The 18,460-nt window shown below is 41.7% G+C and overlaps 1 protein-coding gene across 3 annotated transcripts in view; it reads left to right on the forward strand.

Annotated features, from left to right (window-relative positions):
• Positions 1-5,049: 5,049 nt before the first annotated feature.
• The window catches only part of DHX35 (DEAH-box helicase 35), a 69,464-nt gene continuing 56,053 nt past the window's right edge, over positions 5,050-18,460 (forward strand). For all 3 annotated transcript variants that reach the window (XR_013761673.1, XM_079126213.1, XM_079126212.1), the window contains exons 1-3: positions 5,050-5,181; positions 11,474-11,607; positions 15,259-15,351. Coding sequence is in view for 2 of the 3 variants with exons in the window: in XM_079126213.1 (XP_078982339.1) it covers positions 5,142-5,181; positions 11,474-11,607; positions 15,259-15,351 (267 nt within the window). In the remaining variant the exon portion in view is untranslated. The remainder of the gene's footprint in view (positions 5,182-11,473; positions 11,608-15,258; positions 15,352-18,460) is intronic.

The raw sequence follows: 18,460 nt of genomic DNA on the forward strand, positions 1-18,460 counted from the left end.
CTCAAAGGAAGATCTGAAGACCACCTGCATTGGAGTCTGATGGAGTACTTGTTTAAAATCATTACCCAGGCAGAGTAGCACACACCTGTAATCTCAATGACTCAGGAGGCTGAGGCAGGAGGATCAAAAGTTTGAGATCAGTCTGGGCAATTTGGCAAGACCCTGTCCCAAAATTAAAAACAAACAAAAACATTAAATAAGGGCTGGGGGGTGTAGCTTTGTGATAGACCACCCCTAGGTTTGATTCCCAGTAGTGGGGGGAAAAAAAAAAGAATTATTAGGAGCTGGGGTGTGGTCCTGGGTTCCATCCCCAGCATTGTCAAAAAAAAAAAAAAATATATATTGATTATTGACTCTACTCCTAGGGGAGGTGGGGATGAGTGTGACAGACTATGTGGTTCAAAAACACTTGTTATCCCACCTTGGGAGAGATTACATGACTTTATCCGTTACCCACCTGGCTACTACAGATCTGTCTGTAAATATTTCAGCAATAATTCACTTTTTAAAAAAAATAACCATGATACCACTATCACGCCTGAAAAAATTTGACATTTTCTTGATATTGTCAAATAATGTTCAAATTTATTTTATTTTATTTTTTATCCCTAAAGGTATGTTTGAATTAAAAATCCCTCTGCAGGATTGACATTCCCTTATAAAACTTAAGAAAACTGCTGGGCATAGTGGTACGCTTTGGTAATTCCAGATACTTGGGAGGCTGAGGCAGGAGGATTACAAGTTTGAGGCCAGCCTGAGCAACTTAGTGAGACCCTGTCTCAAAATAAAAAATGAAGAGGGTTGGGCATGTAGCTCAGTGATACAGCACTCCTGGGTTCAATCAGTATCACACAAAAAAGAAAGAAAAGAAAAAAACAGAAAAGATGGCCACTCATACCTCTGTAGGCAGTCAGGCTGGGTAACTCCCCTTACTTAAGGAACTTAAAGTAACTCACAAGGTTAAACTAAGTTACATGAAGGAAACCCAAGGGACGGAGGGTGCAAATGGAGACAGACATGAAGATAAAAGAGTGCATGCCCTGACATTCACACTTACTTCATGTAGGCCACACGTATAACTTTAAAGTTTCCAATAACCAAGGTAGAAGGAAAAACCTGGTGGGATACACCAGTCACAATTCCATAAGATTGAAGTAAATTCAGGAACAGGTTGGACAATTATCCCTGCTTCTACAGGAATGTAAAAATTTCTTACAAGGATCTTATTAAAATGCTGCAGTGAAACATTCTGGCAATCACCTCCTGGTAATAAACTATGACAGATTTCTGGGGCGGGTCCAGAACCCAAACTCATGAGTGCAGTGTTTGAAGCTATAAATGAAATGAATGTGTTCAGGAGTATTTTGTGCATAGTATTAAATAGGTTTGGATCTGGAATGTCCCCCAAAGTGTGTTCAGAGGTGGGGCTTTTGGGAAGTGGTTGGATCATGGGGGCTCTGACCTCATTGATGGGTCGATCCTCTGAAGGCTGAGTGAACTACTAGAAGGTGAGACCTCCTTGGAGGAAGTCAGTCACTGGGGCCACGCCCTGGAAAGGTTTATTTTTTTTTCTGGCCCCTTTCCCTCTCTCTTTCTGCCTCCCAGCTTCCAAGAACTGAGCAGCTTTCCTCCCATCAAGCCCTTCCGCCATGATGTTTCTAAAGCCTGGGAGCCAGTGGACCACAGAGTGAATCCTCTGAGCCCAAGAGCCCAAATAAACCATTCCTCCTCTAAATTATTCTTGTCTCATATTTTGGTTACAGGGACAAAAAGTTGTCCAACACACATGGGTTATGCACCTTTGATTGAATACATTCAGATAAGCACGTTTACACGAGGTTTCACCAGTGCAACACACCTCAATAGGTGCCCCAGTTTGCCTGGCAGAGTTCCAGTTTTTCTCTTATCCCCATGTCCCATCTGTGTTACACTCCCTTTCATTCTCAGAAGTGTCCCAGTTTTGAGATTATCCAGAAAGCACCTCACAAACCTAAGAAGTCCTTCCCCAACCCAACCAGCTCTGAGGAATTGGACGCTTCTCTGGCCAACATGACAGATTCCTCTGGTTGCTGAGTCTTTCCAGTGGATCTCTCTGCCACTCTGCAGTTTCTTGAAGCCAAGTAAATACTTTTGCTTATGCTAATACATGTGAATGTGATCATTGGGGGGGTTTACAGATGTTGAAAGAGTTGCAGAGGACTGCACCTTAGATCCTCAGTGGAAAAGCCTGGTATAGTACAATCCCATAAAATAATTCTGCAGCAGACCTCTCCATCCTGGGGTCAGTGGTAGCTGCAATTTTTTTTTTTTTTTAAGAAGTTTACCAGTTCTAACACATAGATACGCAGATGGTTGTAGTGGACATGTTATTTTTACTTTATTCATTCATCCTTTGATAAATACCCATCTAAGGAACCATTCTGTTCCCAACTCTCAGTGTGGCTCTAGTAAAGCTGACCACAATTGATCCTGGGGGTAGAACTGGTACCTGGGCCTAAGGCAATCATATTCCCTGGCCCTGGTGATTGATTCAGGAATGGATACAAGAACCAGTCAGAGATATTTGTGCCTGGGAATTTTGGAAAGAGGTTTAATGTGGCAGTTGGATGTTGATATGGCCATCTTGTTGCCACATACCTGAGTCAGAAGGTGCAGAATATGATCGGAGTCCTGACTAGAACATGTCCTGATGTGGCTGTGTCTCAAGCCAGACTACCCTTGGACTTTTTTGTTTATATGAACCAATTTTAAGTGATTCTAGGTTGGATTTTTAAATCATGTTCATTTATACAAGTCTTAACTGGTTGGTATAGGGATGAAACCCCTAAGTTCTACATCTCCTAAGCATGGTCAGTATTCTTGATTTGGAAATATTTCAAAGCAGAGTGTTAACATAGCCACAGAAAAATTATAATGTAGCTGAAAAACATGATTTGGGGGAATATTGTTTTTCTGGAAAATATGTCATCATTTGGAAGTTGCAAAATGTACCTCTGTGTAACAAAATGATGAACTTTTTGTGGAAGCGTTGGCAATGAACTAAAATTCTTTAAAAAATTTTTTTTGTAATTATAGATGGACAGAATGCCTTTGTTTATTTTTTATGTGAGATTAAACCCAGTGCCTCACACATGCTAGGCAAGCGCTCTGCCACTGAACTACAGCCCCAGCCTAAATAAATTCTTAATGCAATTTAAGAAACAACGGTTTTAATTTTAGAGTAGTTATTTTAGACCATTCTTCCTGAACATAGTTGATTAGGAAGACTGAGAGTCTATTGAAACTATTCCTATTTGTGACAATTAAATCACAACATCAACATGTAGGTTATTACTTAGGTGTTTTCTCTAATTGAAGGCTGTGTAGGCAAAACAATCCATTGGGGACAGTTGGATTTGGAGAACTTCCTGAGGCAAATGGACTGAGTCTCACGTAGGAGAGCTTTGCTCTAGTGGTTTTAAATGGCCCATGTGTGTTGAAGAAACACCAGCTTGGGGATTAGAAAGCCTAAGTTCTAGTTTTAGTTTAACTCTGGTACTAAATTAGCTCACTAATTCTGATCAATCCTTTAAACCTCTATGGACCTCAATTTTCTATAAGAAAAGGAATTTAGGCTAAAGGTTGACTAAAATCTCAGTTTAAGATTGTAATCAATAATTTGGGCATGGTCAATCCATTTTCTCTTGGTAAACAGGAAGATTTCTTCATATTAAGTCATGAGTAATATCAAAATATAGAAAGAAAGCTGGCCCCAGTGGCCATATCTGTAGCCTCAGCTTTTTGGGAAGCTAAGGCTGGAGGATACCTTGAGCCCAGAAGAGACTAGCCCTGGCAACATAGGGAAATTGATCTTTAAAAAAAAAAAAAAAAATAGAGGTACTTATTTCACTTTCCCTGTATTCATATATAAACTTTGTCTTCTATATTTAGGCTTTTAGAAGGATCAATGTCATGAAGAACTGTTAGGATAATAATATACACTCCTCGCCCCCCCCATGGATTTGCTCTTAGTTGCGGTAATGAGAGGTAAAATTGATTGCCTGCATAGTCTTGCCTTGTGTTAGGTACGTTACAAGTTGTCATTTAATACTTTTTTTTTTTTTTTCCCCAGTCGTAGGGTCTGAATCCAGAGCCTTGCATATGCCAGATAAGTATTTTAACACTGCGCCTGTTTGTTGTTATTACGAAGGGTCTCGGTAAATTAGCCAAATCGCCCAGGCTAGCCTCAAACTTGAAGATCCTATTTTAGCCTCCTAAGATCGCAGGCACATGCCACCACTCCTGGCTTGCTTAAGTGTACAATGAATCAAAATGTCTGTAAAAATAAAAAAAAATATTTTAATTAAAAAAAAAAAATCTCATCTTACAACTAAGATTAAATGTCAGATAGGAGTCAGGAAAATTCACCAGCTAGGTGAATGCCCCGGAATGATTTCATTTCTGTTCTCTTCTTCCAACGCAATTACCCCTCCTACTCCGTTTTCCCGCCTTGCTCCTGTCACTTCTATAACATTTCGTACTGTTTTACTTGAGGATATTAATAAAACACTAGTGTTCATCCAGCCTTTCAGAACTTACAATTCACCCCACCGCTACCCCTGGCCTAGGGTTTAAACTTCACGAACAGGTAGAAACCGCTGTAACTGGCCACAGTAGACACCCAACGTTTACTGCACCACAAACCCACGAGGTAGGTAGGATCGCTATCCTTTGACTTGGAAATGAGACTGAAACAGAAACAGGAAAGCTGGGGCAGCGCATAATCTCAGTTAACCTTGGAAACACGTGCACACATTGCGTGCAGGGGCCCTCAGGCTCGCGGTCCTCTCTCCAAGCCCGCGGGTCGTAGGCGTGCATCCTCGGCCCCCAGGACAGGCAACCCAGACGCAGCGCGCTGAACAGAAACCAAGACGCGCCCCCTTCCCTTCAATATGGCGGAGCGAGGGGGTCACGTGGGTCCGGGGCGGGGCTGGAGCAGAGCCGTAGGTCACGTGGTCGAGAGGGTCGTGGCCACGGGGGCGTGGTCACCCTACTGTTCGTTCCGCCTGGGCAGAGGTTCTTCGCGGGCCACGCCCCCTGGGCCATGCGGGACTCGCGCGCGACGGCGGGGTGGAGCCTTCCTCGTGACCTTTCACCCCAGCATGGCTGCGCCCTTGGGACCCGTGAAGTTCTGGCGTCCCGGTAAGGCCCTCGGCAGAACTCCGGGCAGGGGCGGCGGCCTGACTTCGGCCTTGGCACCGCGGCCAGCGCCTTGGGGGCTGCGGACCTGCTCCTAGGCTTGACCCGGGTGGGCTGGGCACCACCGCCTCTGTGCGGGTGGTCTCTGCGACTCTGGCTCCCACAGTGGACCGGTGGGATTGGGGAGCCCACCCTCAAGCTGGACAGAAGCTCTTTGTGTGACCTTGTTCGAGTCTCAGCCTCCTGGTGCCCCGTTTTCCTTGTTACTGTCCCTGCCCACCCCGCGGGATGGGGAGTCCTAAAACTCCCACTCGTGCCTTGCTGCAGCCCTCGGGCTACTTTGGGGCCGAACAGGCGGTGCTGCTACGGGTTTAGGAGCTCAAGCCATGAAGGCAGACTGCTGGGGTTCAGATCTTCGCCCCCGCTTTATAATAGTAGAGTGACTTTGAGCAAGACGCTTAACCCTTCTGAGCTTTGGTCTCTTCACCTGTAAAATGGTCAGAATAATAACATTGTGCTTTCGGGTTGAATAACGAGCATGACACATGTTTGATGTAAAGTGCTTGTAAAAAGGGAAAGTTATATTCTTCAGATATCACCCTGAATGTATACAAGAGAGTGAACACTACCACCACCCACTTCCTCTCTTGCACACTAACATATCATTATCACAAAATGCTTTGTTTTGACACACACTAATCAGGATTTTATTGAATGTATATATACCAGACCATGCCAGATGCACTGTACTTCCTTTTTGTCCATCAGTTTCAGGTTAAAAACAAAAAACAAAAAACAAGTCTTTCTTTTTTCTCTTTTGGTGTTGTATAGTGAACACAGGGTCACTCCACCGCTGAGCTGCATCCCAGGCTTTTTTATTTTTATTTTTTATTTTTGAGACAGGATCTCGCTAAATTGCCCAGGCTGGCCTCTAACTTGGGATCCTTGTGCCTCAGCCTCCCTGTTGATGGGATTATAGGCATGCCAGTTACCAGCTTATTACCCTTGCTGGTCTGTATGTGCAAAGTATATTGCACCAAAAAGAAATGAGACAGAAAAGGTAATATAGGGAAAGCTTTTAAAGGGTGTTTTAGTGTTTGAAAAACTCTGACCATGCATGTAAGTGATATGGGAGATAAACCCAACCCAGTTGTGTACTTAATTCTTTTATAAGATCTGTAGTTTGCCTGTTAATGGTAGTTTTATGATTCAGCATTTCAGGGCATCAGTCAGTTATTCATTTTGAGTTTTATTTGCAGCCAAAACTAAAATCCCATTAAATAATGGGTTACTTTTTATGTTGTTTATTCAAAATTTTAGTAACAGATCAAAATATTCAGTATAATAAAGAACTGAGTGAATTGTTGAAAATCAGACTAGGGTACTGTTTTGATTAAAGAACATGGAATTACTCAAGAGTTTTATTCCATTTCGTTCTTTGAGTGTGCACTTATTGAAACTCTAACCCCATAGTCAGGAGACAAGTATAAATGATCAGAGCTCTTTTCTCAAGATGTGCCTCTTTCTCAATTGAATATGAAGTTAGAAGCTTGTTAGAAGAGATTTTTAAATGAGGCAGAATAAGGTGGTGTTAAAGAAGATGGGCCCAAGAGTCAAGACTGCAGTGGCCATCTTGACCAACTAGTTACTAACTTGGTGGCTTGACAAAGTTGAGTGAGTTCTCAGTCTCGGTTACCATCAGTAATTTGGCCTAGTGGAATTGTGAGGATTAAATGAAAATAATATATGAAAGGTTGAAAGGCTCTTAGCATTAGATATGTAGCTATTTAAAATTATATGGAAGAAGAGGGAGGGAAAACCCATCATAAAGAGGGTAGTATTTTTGGAATGCACATTAAGGGATGTTTCATGGAGAGGGAGATAGAACTGGAGGCAAAGGGTGCAGTGTGAACAAAGGCAGAGTGGAATTTGTGTCACAAAAATGCCTGCAAAACCAAAATAACTGAGTTAGTAGCGTGATGGTGTTATATGGCAGGGTGTTTTTTGGGATGTGACAGTAGATGCAGCTTCAAAGATAGGGAGGGGTCTTATTGTCTAAGATCTCTCTGGCAAGTTAAAGACTTCTCTTTTTAAGCAGGGGAATTTTTTTAAGTAAGGGAATTACACAGTCTGGTTTATTTCAGAAAAGTAATGTTGCTGGTGGTGTAGCACATGGATGGGTTGAGGAGCAAACTAGAGGCAGGGACTTTTTTTTTTTTTTAAATACTGGCTATTGAACCTAGGGCTTTGCTTTGTGCACACTTGACAAGTGCTCTACCACTGAGCTACATCCCCAGCCTTAGGGAAACTCTTAAGACAGGGTGGTACTAGCATCCAGGAGGGTGCTGGAAGCCTCAGTCCTGGGAGCTCAGATGAGGGACCTACTGGAGAGATGTTTTGGAGGTAGGTAGGGGAGAAGGTGAAGTCACTAATGGCTCAGATTTCTGGGCTGGTAAGTGGTTCTCAAATTCTGCCATAGAGTGGAATTTCTTGGGAAGCTTTAAAAAAATTCCTTTGTCCTTTTGTACCCCATATCTCAGAAGTTCAGAGAGCTAGGAACCAGGCAGCAGTATTTTTTAAACCCTTAGGGGAATTCTAGCCTGTATCTAAACTTGGGGACCACTTGTCTAGGTAAACTGTCATTAACTGAGATGGGAGTAGTTTTAGTACACACTCATTGGGCCCTTGCTTTGTGCTAGTCACTTTGACTATTTGATTGTGTATTAAGCAATCACAATATCTTTGTAATGGAGTTAGTATTCTTGTTTTACAGATGAGCAGACACAAGGGCAAGATATGAAATGGGTTGTGAAAATTGCAGGGAGGTGGTTGAAGCTGTATATACGCCTAGACATTGGAATGAATCATGAACATATCCTGTAGGTCAGGAGTCCCAGGCTCAGATAGCTACAGGGGCCTCTCAGACTATCTAAATGAGTGAAGCTGCTTAGTGGAATAATGAATGATAGGGACTGTGGCACACTAGAGCGAACAAACACTGCACAGGTACGCTCAGTGCAGGCATGCCTTGGAGCTTGCGTATGCTGAGGCAAGGAGCTGTACTGGGCGCCACCTAATTGTTACCACATGGGCTCAGAGTTGCCAGATATTTTTCTTTTTTAAAAGTAGCCTAATATCCAGATTCAAATGTGAATCATAATGAAAAATTTTTGCATGATCATTTTAATGAACCAAATTAAAACATTTTAGCAATAGCATATCTAGGGACCTTAAGCTACCAGTTTGTGATCTCTACCTTAGTAGTGTATTTTTATAATGTACCTGAAATTTTTGTAGAAAAAATATTCACTGAATTTTCTAGCACATGTGGATCAGAATGGCCTGTAAATTTCCATTTGCTCACTCAACAGATATTAATGGTTGCTGTCTGGGAACCTTACAGAAACTTTATAGCAACAGCTTTGAAGCTTTTTGACCTGACTCACAGTAAGAAATACACTGTGTTGTGATATAGCACATGTACATAGCTGAAAATTGTACAAAAATAATGCAGCTTTCTGAAATGTGCTCTGATAATTCCTGTTTCTTTTATTTCTTCTGTTCTGGGGATCAAAACCAGGCCTTGTGCATACTAAACATGGGCTCTACCAAGTTTCACTTTAAAAAAGGCTTCTATGAGCCCTGTATCAATTTCATAATTCACTAATGGGCCACCTGTCAAATTTTGAAAAGTTGGGCTAGTTGAAGGGAATGCTGGATTGAGCCTTTTTTAAATAGGTAGAGAAATGAAGGTGTTCATGGTTTGTGAAAATTACAAAGTTGATATTCCCTGAAGCATAGGGTAGATGCACAGTGAAAAAGCAACCTTAAGCAGCTGCAGTGGGCCATGGCATGTGTACAGAGGCAAGGGAGTCCTGATGTGCTGGTTTGACTGATCGGAGTCTTTTGTAAGAAAAAAACAAGCTCTTTATTGATTGACAATCATTATTCTTGAAAAGAGTTCTTAATAGAATATCCTGAGGTGGACTGGGCTGTGGGTTAGAGACAGCGAGGGATGGGATAATGAAGAAGACCTGTATTAAACCCTGATGTGGGAGGGAGCAAGGCCTTGCAGGAGCAGGGTTAAAATATTCCAGATATGGGTAGGAAGGTTTAGAATGTTTTGAAATGGAGAGAATTCTGGACAAAAACAGAGCAGAAGAGGATAATTTTTTTTTTTTTTTTTTTGTATTTTTTTTTCTGGGGATTGAACCCAGGGGTGCTTACTTAACTATATTGAGTCACATCCCCAGCTTTTTTATGTTTTATTTTGAGATGGGGTCTCACTGAGTTGCTTAGGGTCTTGCTGTTTCTGAGGCTAGCTTTGAACTTGTGATCCTCTGCCTCAGCCTTCCAAGCTGCTGGGATTACAGGTGTGTACCACCAGGCCGTGCCAAAGATAAGGTATTCTTTGGATAGTTTTATTGGGTAAAGATCCCAAGGAGTTATTAAGATGTAGCAATAATGAGAGAAAAAAGGACAGAAAACTTGTTTCTCGGAGCACAGGCTTTGTTCCAGGTTCTGTTCTATCTTTTATCTTGTTGAAAGGAAGGTCAACATTTTGGCAAAAGCAACAGAGTAGTGCCCCACTTATCTGATTTTTTGGCAATCTTGAATCTCTGGAACATAAAAACCGTGTTCCTGGAAGTAAATGGAAAGGGGATGGAGATTTCAAGCAGTGATTCTGAACTTAGCTTTAGACCTATGGACCCCTGTGCTTCCTATTCTGATAAATTATATTCTGGTGGATTCTTTCAGAATAGGGAATTCATAGCTTTTATCAGATTATTAAAGGGATTCAGAACCTCCAAAATTTTAAAATTAAATCACTGAATTCAGCGTTCTTATCCCAAAGCCCCTGTACTTTCTTATAGCATCACAGATTCTGAGTTCAGAAGACCTGTGAGATGGTAGTTTTTGGTAATTATCCCTTTGGGTGCCCCCAGTGGGGTGCTGCACAGCAGGTCTGAACTACTAACATAGGGTTTTTACTGGTTTGCAAGGCAACATACTGCATGCTGAACAGCTTTACTTTTAGAATTGTCTTCCTCATGATGGGTGGAATTCTGAACCCTGTGTCATTGGCTGGCTATTCCTAGTTCTGTCCTAGGCCCCCGAACAAATAAACGTGAAAAGTTACAGAAGCTGATCATAAAATCTGAACCCATGTTTCTTGTGAGGCATTTTACTGTTCAGACTAATGGCCTACGTACCTTCAGTGGGCTTTCAGAATGGGGTTTGTTTCCCCGTTCTTCACCGCGCTGAGCACCAGTGTGCCCTTGTTCTCAGCAAGGCGCTTGGCTGTCTCGTTTCATCTGCTCTGTTCAGTGTTTCTGGAAGAGCGTTTCCAACAGTCTTCCTACTCTGTGTTCTGATGGGGCTGCCACGTAGTGCATCCACTCCATTGGCTGTGAGTGAGTGGATGGGGTGGCTGTTGGGCGTAAGCTGGGAAGAGGAGTCCCTGATGGTCCAGTACATAGCCCCCTTTGCCCGCCGCAGAGCACAGCCCTAAGACGCTCAGTCCCTCTTATGGTGTCTTTAGTTCTCTCCGTGGCACCCTTTACTACTTTATGCACCAACTTACATTCTACAGGAAGAAGCAAAAGAGAGTCAGTTCCATGAGGTGGGCCTGCGCCCGCGCTGCTCCCTGTTGTGCTGCCCACACTCAAAGCGGTGCCCAGCACACAGCAGGTTCCCCCCTCCCTCGCTGGGGGGGGTGTGAGAGTGATCGGCAGAGGAGGTGAGAGCAGGAGCTGTGGCCCTGTCAGCAGTCTTGTTTCCAGCTCCTGTGGAGAAGCCACCCCCAGGGACTGCAAGGAACTTGTCAAGAGGTGCAGAGATAAGGAGGAGAAAAGCATGGCAGACTTCAAGTCATCCCTGAGTCTTGCTGCCATCTCACAGTAACAGGATTTGTCCGTGGCCTCAGTGAATTCTCGTTGGGTTTCTTTCACTTCTGTTCAGTGTTTGATAGTACACAGTTGTAGGTGGCATGGGAGCCCAGTAGGATTGTCATCTCTTTTGTTTTTGATACTGCAGTGAAGCTTTCAGGGAAGATTTTTGTGTTCTGATAGGTACTTTCCTAGCTTTATTTATTGATTTTTTTTAAACTTTCCGAAACTTAATGTTTAATACTAGTGAGATAAAAAAGCATTGCTTCTTGTCTAGACTGTGTGGTAATTCCTCTTCTATCAATATGTTGTTTCTCCAAATGGATATCTTGGTCTTTGAAAAATTAAAAATTTTGTCCTTTTTTGTTCACTGTATCAGAGAATCTGATGAAACATTTCTGCTGCAGGTACAGAGGGGCCAGGTGTCAGCATCTCTGAAGAGAGACAAAGTGTCACTGAAAACTCTGGGACAACCATTGTTTATAATCCATACGCTGCCCTTTCCATAGAGCAGCAGAGGCAGAAGCTGCCCGTGTTCAAGGTATGGCAAGTCTGGGCTGCTTTGGGGTCTGCTGAAGCTTTATCCTTGGAACCAAAAGACAGTATGCCCTTACTCTTAGTGTTCTTTGAACATAGTGAGCTAGAGGAACCCAGGTCCTAAGGGAACACTTCTAAAACATGTGTGATTTAATTGTATAAATCTTGAAAGTCCTTGAGATGGAAAGAATTGGACAGTTGTTCCTTTTCCCCTTCATTGCTTTCAATCATGGATGATTTCAAACCCAAAAAAGCAGGCAGAATAGCTCAGTGAATATCTGTGTACCCAGCTTTAACACATCGTTTTGCTTTCTTTTTAAAGATGTATTCCTTTAAACAAGTCCTTTTGTCCAGACTGTGCTGGTAATTCCTCTTCTTTTAATATGTTCTTTCTCCAAATGGATATGAAACTGCAGCCTTCTTACTTTACCAGAGTTGCCTGCATTGGACTTTTATGTGACCCCAAACATTTTAGTTACTTATGAACTGACAGTCTCAGGGTTTCTTCTTAGATGACTAACTTGAACCATTACATGTAAAAGTTAATGATTTTGTCCCTCAGGAAATGAGATGATAGGTTTACTGTTCCTTCCTCTCCGTGGAGGGTCACTGGTTTTGATCCATAATGAAGTCTCTAGACTCTGGAGGCAGACTTGAAGCTTCACCATTTGTGTGCTGTGTGACTATCCTTCACCTTGTTGAGCTTCCATTTCCTTACCTATGATACAGGGCGAATGGTGGCACCCACCTCATAGGGTTGTTACAGTGACCATGAGATGATCCATGCAGAGTGTTTGGCAAGAGGCCTGACATGTAGTAAATGCTCCAGTGCAAGGAAATTACTCTTTTCTGGGTACTCACATTTTGGCTTTTTCTTGGCTGTTTTTCATTTGCTGTCATATAAGATAAAATAAATGTAAAAATGTTAAAACAATGAAAACAAGTTGAGCTGTATTGATAGGATTAAAATGAACTTCGATCCTCCTGCCTCAGCCTTCTGAGTTGCTGGGATTACAGGTGTATGCCACCACAACTGGCTTGCCTTGGTTGCCTTCTGTTGGCTGGTATTCTCTTGGGGTCCTGGATACTGCTGAGCAAAGTTGTTCTTGTTCTTTTATTCCTGCCAGCTCCCTTCCTTCCTGCACCTGAGATTGAACCCAGGGGTTCTTAACCGCTTAACCCTGGAGCCACATCTCCAGCCCGTTTTATATTTTATTTAGAGACAAGGTCTTGCTAAGTTGTGGAGGCTGGCTTTGAACTTGCAATCCTCCTGCCTTAGCCTCTGAAACTGCTGGGATGATAGGTGTGCACCACTGCACAACCCAGCTCCCCATTTCTGAAGCTCAGTCCTACTTACTAGCTCTCCTTGGTTTCAGAGCCTGGTGGTATTACTGACTTTCTTCCAGTCTCTAGACCAGAAACCTTGTTGTCATCTCTCAAATGCAACACATTGGACGCTTTTTGTCTGTAATTCTGCTATGACCCCTAAAGCCTGTAGCCCATGAAGCTGGAATCATTTCCTTCAGTTTCTTTGCCTCCAGATCAATCTTGTATGCTGTTGTCAATTTTCTCAAAATGATTGCAGCCCATACTGCCTCCTGGGTATAGTCCAGATCCTTCAGCTCTGCATTAAGTCTTCACAATGAAGCCCTAACCACCTCTCCCAGCTCATTTCCAAATCAAACCTGAGCTTTTCATAGCCCTCTCTAATAGAGTTTGCATAGTTTATTTCCATCTTGCCTTGGCTTTTGTCATTTGTGTTTCCTAGAATGCCTTGTCTGTTGCTCTGTCTATATTCAAATTGTCTTTCAAATTTTCCTTTACTGTTCATCCACCCATCTGTACATAGGTTCATTTGAATTTACCATTTATAAAATAACTGTAAAGCACCCAAATCTTTCTTTTTTCCCACCCAACATGAAAGGAAGCACAAAGTCCAAGAAGAAACATCTACCAAAAGTCCTTAGACCACCTGCAGCAGAATCTCCTTTGGGTGCGTGCATAAATACAGATTTCTGACCCCACCCAGCCCTACTGAAACCCTGTGATAGGATGAGGAATCTTTATTATTTTATTTATTTATTTTTTATTGTTAGTTCTATTTAGTTATACATGACAGCAGAATGCATTTTGATTCATTATACACAAATGGAGTACAGCTCTTCATTTCTCTGGTTTCTACATGCTGTAGAGTGACACAGTTCGTGTAATCATACCATGTACACAGGGTGATGATGTTTGTCTTATGCTACCATCTTTCCTTCCCCCTGGAATCTTCATTGTCCTAGAAGATTTTCACATTAAGACTTGAGGATTACATACCTAGATCCCAAATAATGCCAAATTCAAAGGCCAGAAGTAGCCACCACCTTATTTGCTAGCTAGAAGCTGGCAGTATCCCAGCTCTCCTCGTCCTTACCAAGCACCTTGTTGGTGTGGTGACAGTGAGCTGAGCATCCATCAGAGAGGGAAGAGGAAGCGGATATTCCTCCATTCCAAGCCAGGTATTTCTGGAATCCCTTCATCATCCTCCAGTCCATCACTGTGTCTGTATCAGCTGTGTATAGAAATACCTTCTGAGGCCAAAGAGAGAGGGTGTTGGAATGACTGTGGCTTTTTAATGGCAAAATCAGTGTTTCTGCTCAAACAAAGTAAAAGAAATACATATGTTGAAATATAAATGTAACTTGTGGATGCTTTGTTGTGAACTTGGACTTAGAGGGAGAGGTAAAAGCATATTATGTATATTTTTTCCTTTTTCTTTCTTTCTTTCTTTCTTTTTTTTTTTTTTTTTAAGTAAGGGATTGAACCATACACATACTAGTCAAGCTATGTCCCTAGCCCTTTTTCTGGGACTTCTTACCCATTAATAAATAAAAAAAACTTGCTTTTTTGCTACAACAAGCAATGTACTTTATTTTTTTATTTTTTGAAATCATAGATAAGAACTTGAATTTTTCCCCCATATCTGTAAAACCTTTTTAGTTAGACAGCACATGTGTGTCATACAGAATTCTGAAATCTCCCTCACATCCTGTTCCTCACCTTTTTGCCTTCTCTAGAGGCAGAACTGTTTAGTTTTTTGTTTCATTTTTTTTTCCCAGAGAAAGTCTACATATAAATATGTAAGTATATTTGAATTTATCCTTTCTTTACAAATACAAATACTAGTATATTATTCATACTGTTCTATACTTTGCTTTCTTTCCTTAATGTATTCTGCAGATTGTTCTGTTTTAGTACAAATAGAGATTTATTCTTTTTAACAACAATTATTTCCTTATAGGAGTGTTTCATAACTGATCAAACACCTGTTGATGAACATTAAACTGTTTGGACTTTTGGCTGTTATAAACAGTTCTGCAGTGAGCTAGTCTGTTAAATGCATCTTTGTGTACATGTGTTAGTATGTCAGCAATAAGGGAAAATCTGAGATAAAGAGTTGGCACGTTTTCTATTTTGATAAGTATTACACTTGCAGCTGTGTCAGCTCAAGCTGACACTAATGGTACCTGGGAGTTGGAAATACATTTTGATAATCCTTTTTAAAATTTACTTTACTTTGAAAACAGCTCATTTCACAGTGTTTAAATATTTTTGCTTAGGTCTTTTGCGATAACATGGCTATTTACAATGTATAGTTATTCTTTTTCAGCTTAGGAATCATATTTTATACTTGATAGAAAACTACCAGACAGTGGTGATTGTTGGAGAAACAGGATGTGGGAAAAGCACACAGATTCCTCAGGTGAGTACATATTTGATATGTCTTTCCACAGATTTACTTGGAAGCAATTTAAGAATATCTTTACTATCATTTGCATTTTTAAGGTCTCCCGGGAAATATTTACCTCTCAGTTAAGGATTACTCACTTCAGGTATTTTTTATTATACTTTTAGAGATTATCATTTCTTTGGTTAGTACTAAAGTTAACAGTTGTCTTCAATTTATTATAATTCTAAAATAATAATGGAACAGCCATTTTCTGAAAAGATCAATGGGGTCTTATTCAATGATATGTAATATATAGTTTTTGTCTTCAAATAACTACAAGTTGAAGAGGTAGAGTTGAAGGAGTACAATTTTACTGTAAGTAAAAATTGGCTATTCTAGCCAATTATTCTAGCAGTGCTGTGGAAGAAACATGTCTTACCTGGAAAATTAGTATTTGGTGTGGATAGGATTGGAAAGAATGATCTGGAAAGGCCTTGTAAAGGAAATGAAATTTGAACTACCCCTTGAACAATTGGTGGGAGGGAAGTGGGGAGATATTCTAACCCATTGAATACTGTGGTTAGAAATGTTGGGGTGGAGAAGTGTAGAGTGAGGTCAGTATGTGTCTTAAGAACCTTGACCTGACTGGTGGCAAGTGGCAATTAAGTGACCAGTGCTGAGAGTCTTGACTATTGTTTCCTTCCTTTATGTGTGTGTATGTGTGATTTTTTTTTTTTTTTTTGTGTGTGTGTGTGTAGTACTGGAGATAACTACCACCGAGCTACATCCCCAGCCCTTTTTATTTTGAGATAGGGTCTCACCAAATTGCTGAGACTGTCCTTAAGCTTGTGATCCTCCTGCCTCAGCCTTCTGGGTCTCCAGGATTACTGATATGCTTCACCATGCCTGGCTATCTTTCCTTTCTTTTGATAAATTTTTATTAAAGTATAAAAGATATGTAGGAAAGTACTATATCATAATTGTATCACTTGATACATTTTTATAAGGGAATATACCTGTGTTTCAGTTCCTAGATTAAGACATACAACATTAGCAGAACCCCAGAAGCCCTCTTGTGTCCTCCTCTGGTTGCTACCTGATCCCTCTCTCCACCCCTTCAAACATACACACAAGGGTAACTCTTCTCCTGGTTTCTGCCACTGCAGATTAGTTTGGCCTGTTTCTGAATATTAGAAAGTAGATCTTTTGTCCAACATTATGCGCGTGAGATTCTTCCGTTTTTGAGTGGATTTGCAGTTTGTTCATTCTTGTTGCTGCATAGCTGGTGTCAGCAATCCATAGCCCAGGGCTTGTTTTTGTAAATAAAGCTTTATTGACACACAGCCATACTTGTTGAGGTATTCCCGTGGCTTCTTTCATGCTATAGTACGGAGTTGAGCAGTTGCCATGGGGACCATAAGACCTTCAGAGCCCAAAAATGTGTTATGTGGCCCTTTATAGAAAATGCTTGCTGATCCCACGGTGTAATAGTCTACTGTATGAGTGTTCTGTGGTTGATTTATCCTTCCTACTGTTGATTTTCAGTCAGGTTGTTTCCAGTTTTTAGTTGTAATGTCCTGTGCTCTGATAAGCCCACTGCAGCTTGTTTTTGTTAAAACATGTGCATGTTTCTGTTGGTTTATGTAGAGTAGCCATAACGGATCATGTTCAGCTTTAGTAAATAGCATCTGTCAGTGTTTCAAAGTCATGTCCTTGTGGGTTTTAGGAACATAATGAACAGATCTATACGAACATTTTAAAAATTCAGATGCAAGATGACCGAGAGGCCAGAGGAGGCAAACCACCAAGGGCTGTTGCACTGGGGTTGATGGAGCTTTTGTCCAAGCATGGTAGTGGGATGCTCGGGGGATAGGAATGAGCGCAGTTTTAGAGTTAGGTGCTCTCGTCATTAGAAACTGGTGGATAGTTGTGATGACAAAGGGAAGGAACAGAAGTGGAGGCTGACTACCAAGCCTTGCTACCTGGAAATAGTGGTAGTGTTAAATGAGGTGCAAAAGCAAGAGAGGGGATTGGTTTTGGGAAAAACTGATGAGTTCATTTTAAACAGACCCAGTTTTTCTTACATCATCGATGATCTTTGATGACATTATTAGCAGGAAAGTTTGATTGGAAGTTTGAAACTTGGCAGAAGTCAGACACAAAGGATGTGGAACTGCAGATCATCCACGTATTGATAAAACATCCTGATGCTTGCAGGAATGAAAGAGAACAGAAAGAGTTGAAGAAAGAATCAGAGACAAAGCCCCAGGAGCACTAACATTTAGGGTCAGGAGCAGAAAGGAGACAGGTGGCCTGGAGGAGATGGCAAAGGAATCAGTAGAACCTGTGGTCAGAAAGCAGAGGAGGGAGGCCTCAGGAGGTGGGTGGGCACCTAGAGGGTGGCCAGCGAGCAGGAGCCCTGATTCAGTTGTGGCTTCTTCATCTTGAGGGAGCCAGACCTGGGGAGTGGGGTGGGAGGAAGAGGAAGAGGGAAAGTTCACAGGGAAGGCAAGGAAGCAGAAACAGCAGCTCTGGTAGGGTTTTAGAGCTGGGAGAGGTTTGGGGGAAGCCAGTGAACATCCTTTTGCAATTTGGAATGTGTCACTGACTGCTTGGTCCAGACTTGTGGGCTTGTCAGTGTCTCTGTGGTTTGTTTTCTGCTCTGCTGTCCCACCCCATTCTGAATAATGGGTTTAGGATGGGGCCTAGATACAGGCTTTTTGTTTTTATTTTTATTTTTGTGGTACTGGGGATTGAACCCTGGCAGGGCCTTGTGCATGCAAGGCAAGCACTCTACCAACTGAGCTATATCCCCAGCCTAGACATAGGCTTTTTAAAAGTTTCCCAGGCAATCTTATGTGCAGCTGGGAAAGGGAGGTTGAGGGGAATGACTTAATGCAGAAAGGACAGTTTGAGATGCAGACAGCAGACAGGATGGTGACCTTGGAGCAGAGGTGTGTGCATCAGGAGCTCGGCAAGTTACTTGTTTCTTACAGAGAGAGATGGGGGAAGGGCCAGATTAAGTTTCTGAGAGGTCTTTAGTAATAATAAAAAAAGTAATTGTTATGATAGTAGCGCTACAGTACAAATGTTGTGAGCAGTTTACAGATATTTGCCTATTTAATCCTTGATGATGTAGCAA

The sequence above is a fragment of the Sciurus vulgaris genome (genome assembly GCF_902686455.1).
Source record: "Sciurus vulgaris genome assembly, chromosome: 2".
Classification (NCBI taxonomy): Eukaryota; Metazoa; Chordata; class Mammalia; order Rodentia; family Sciuridae; genus Sciurus; species Sciurus vulgaris.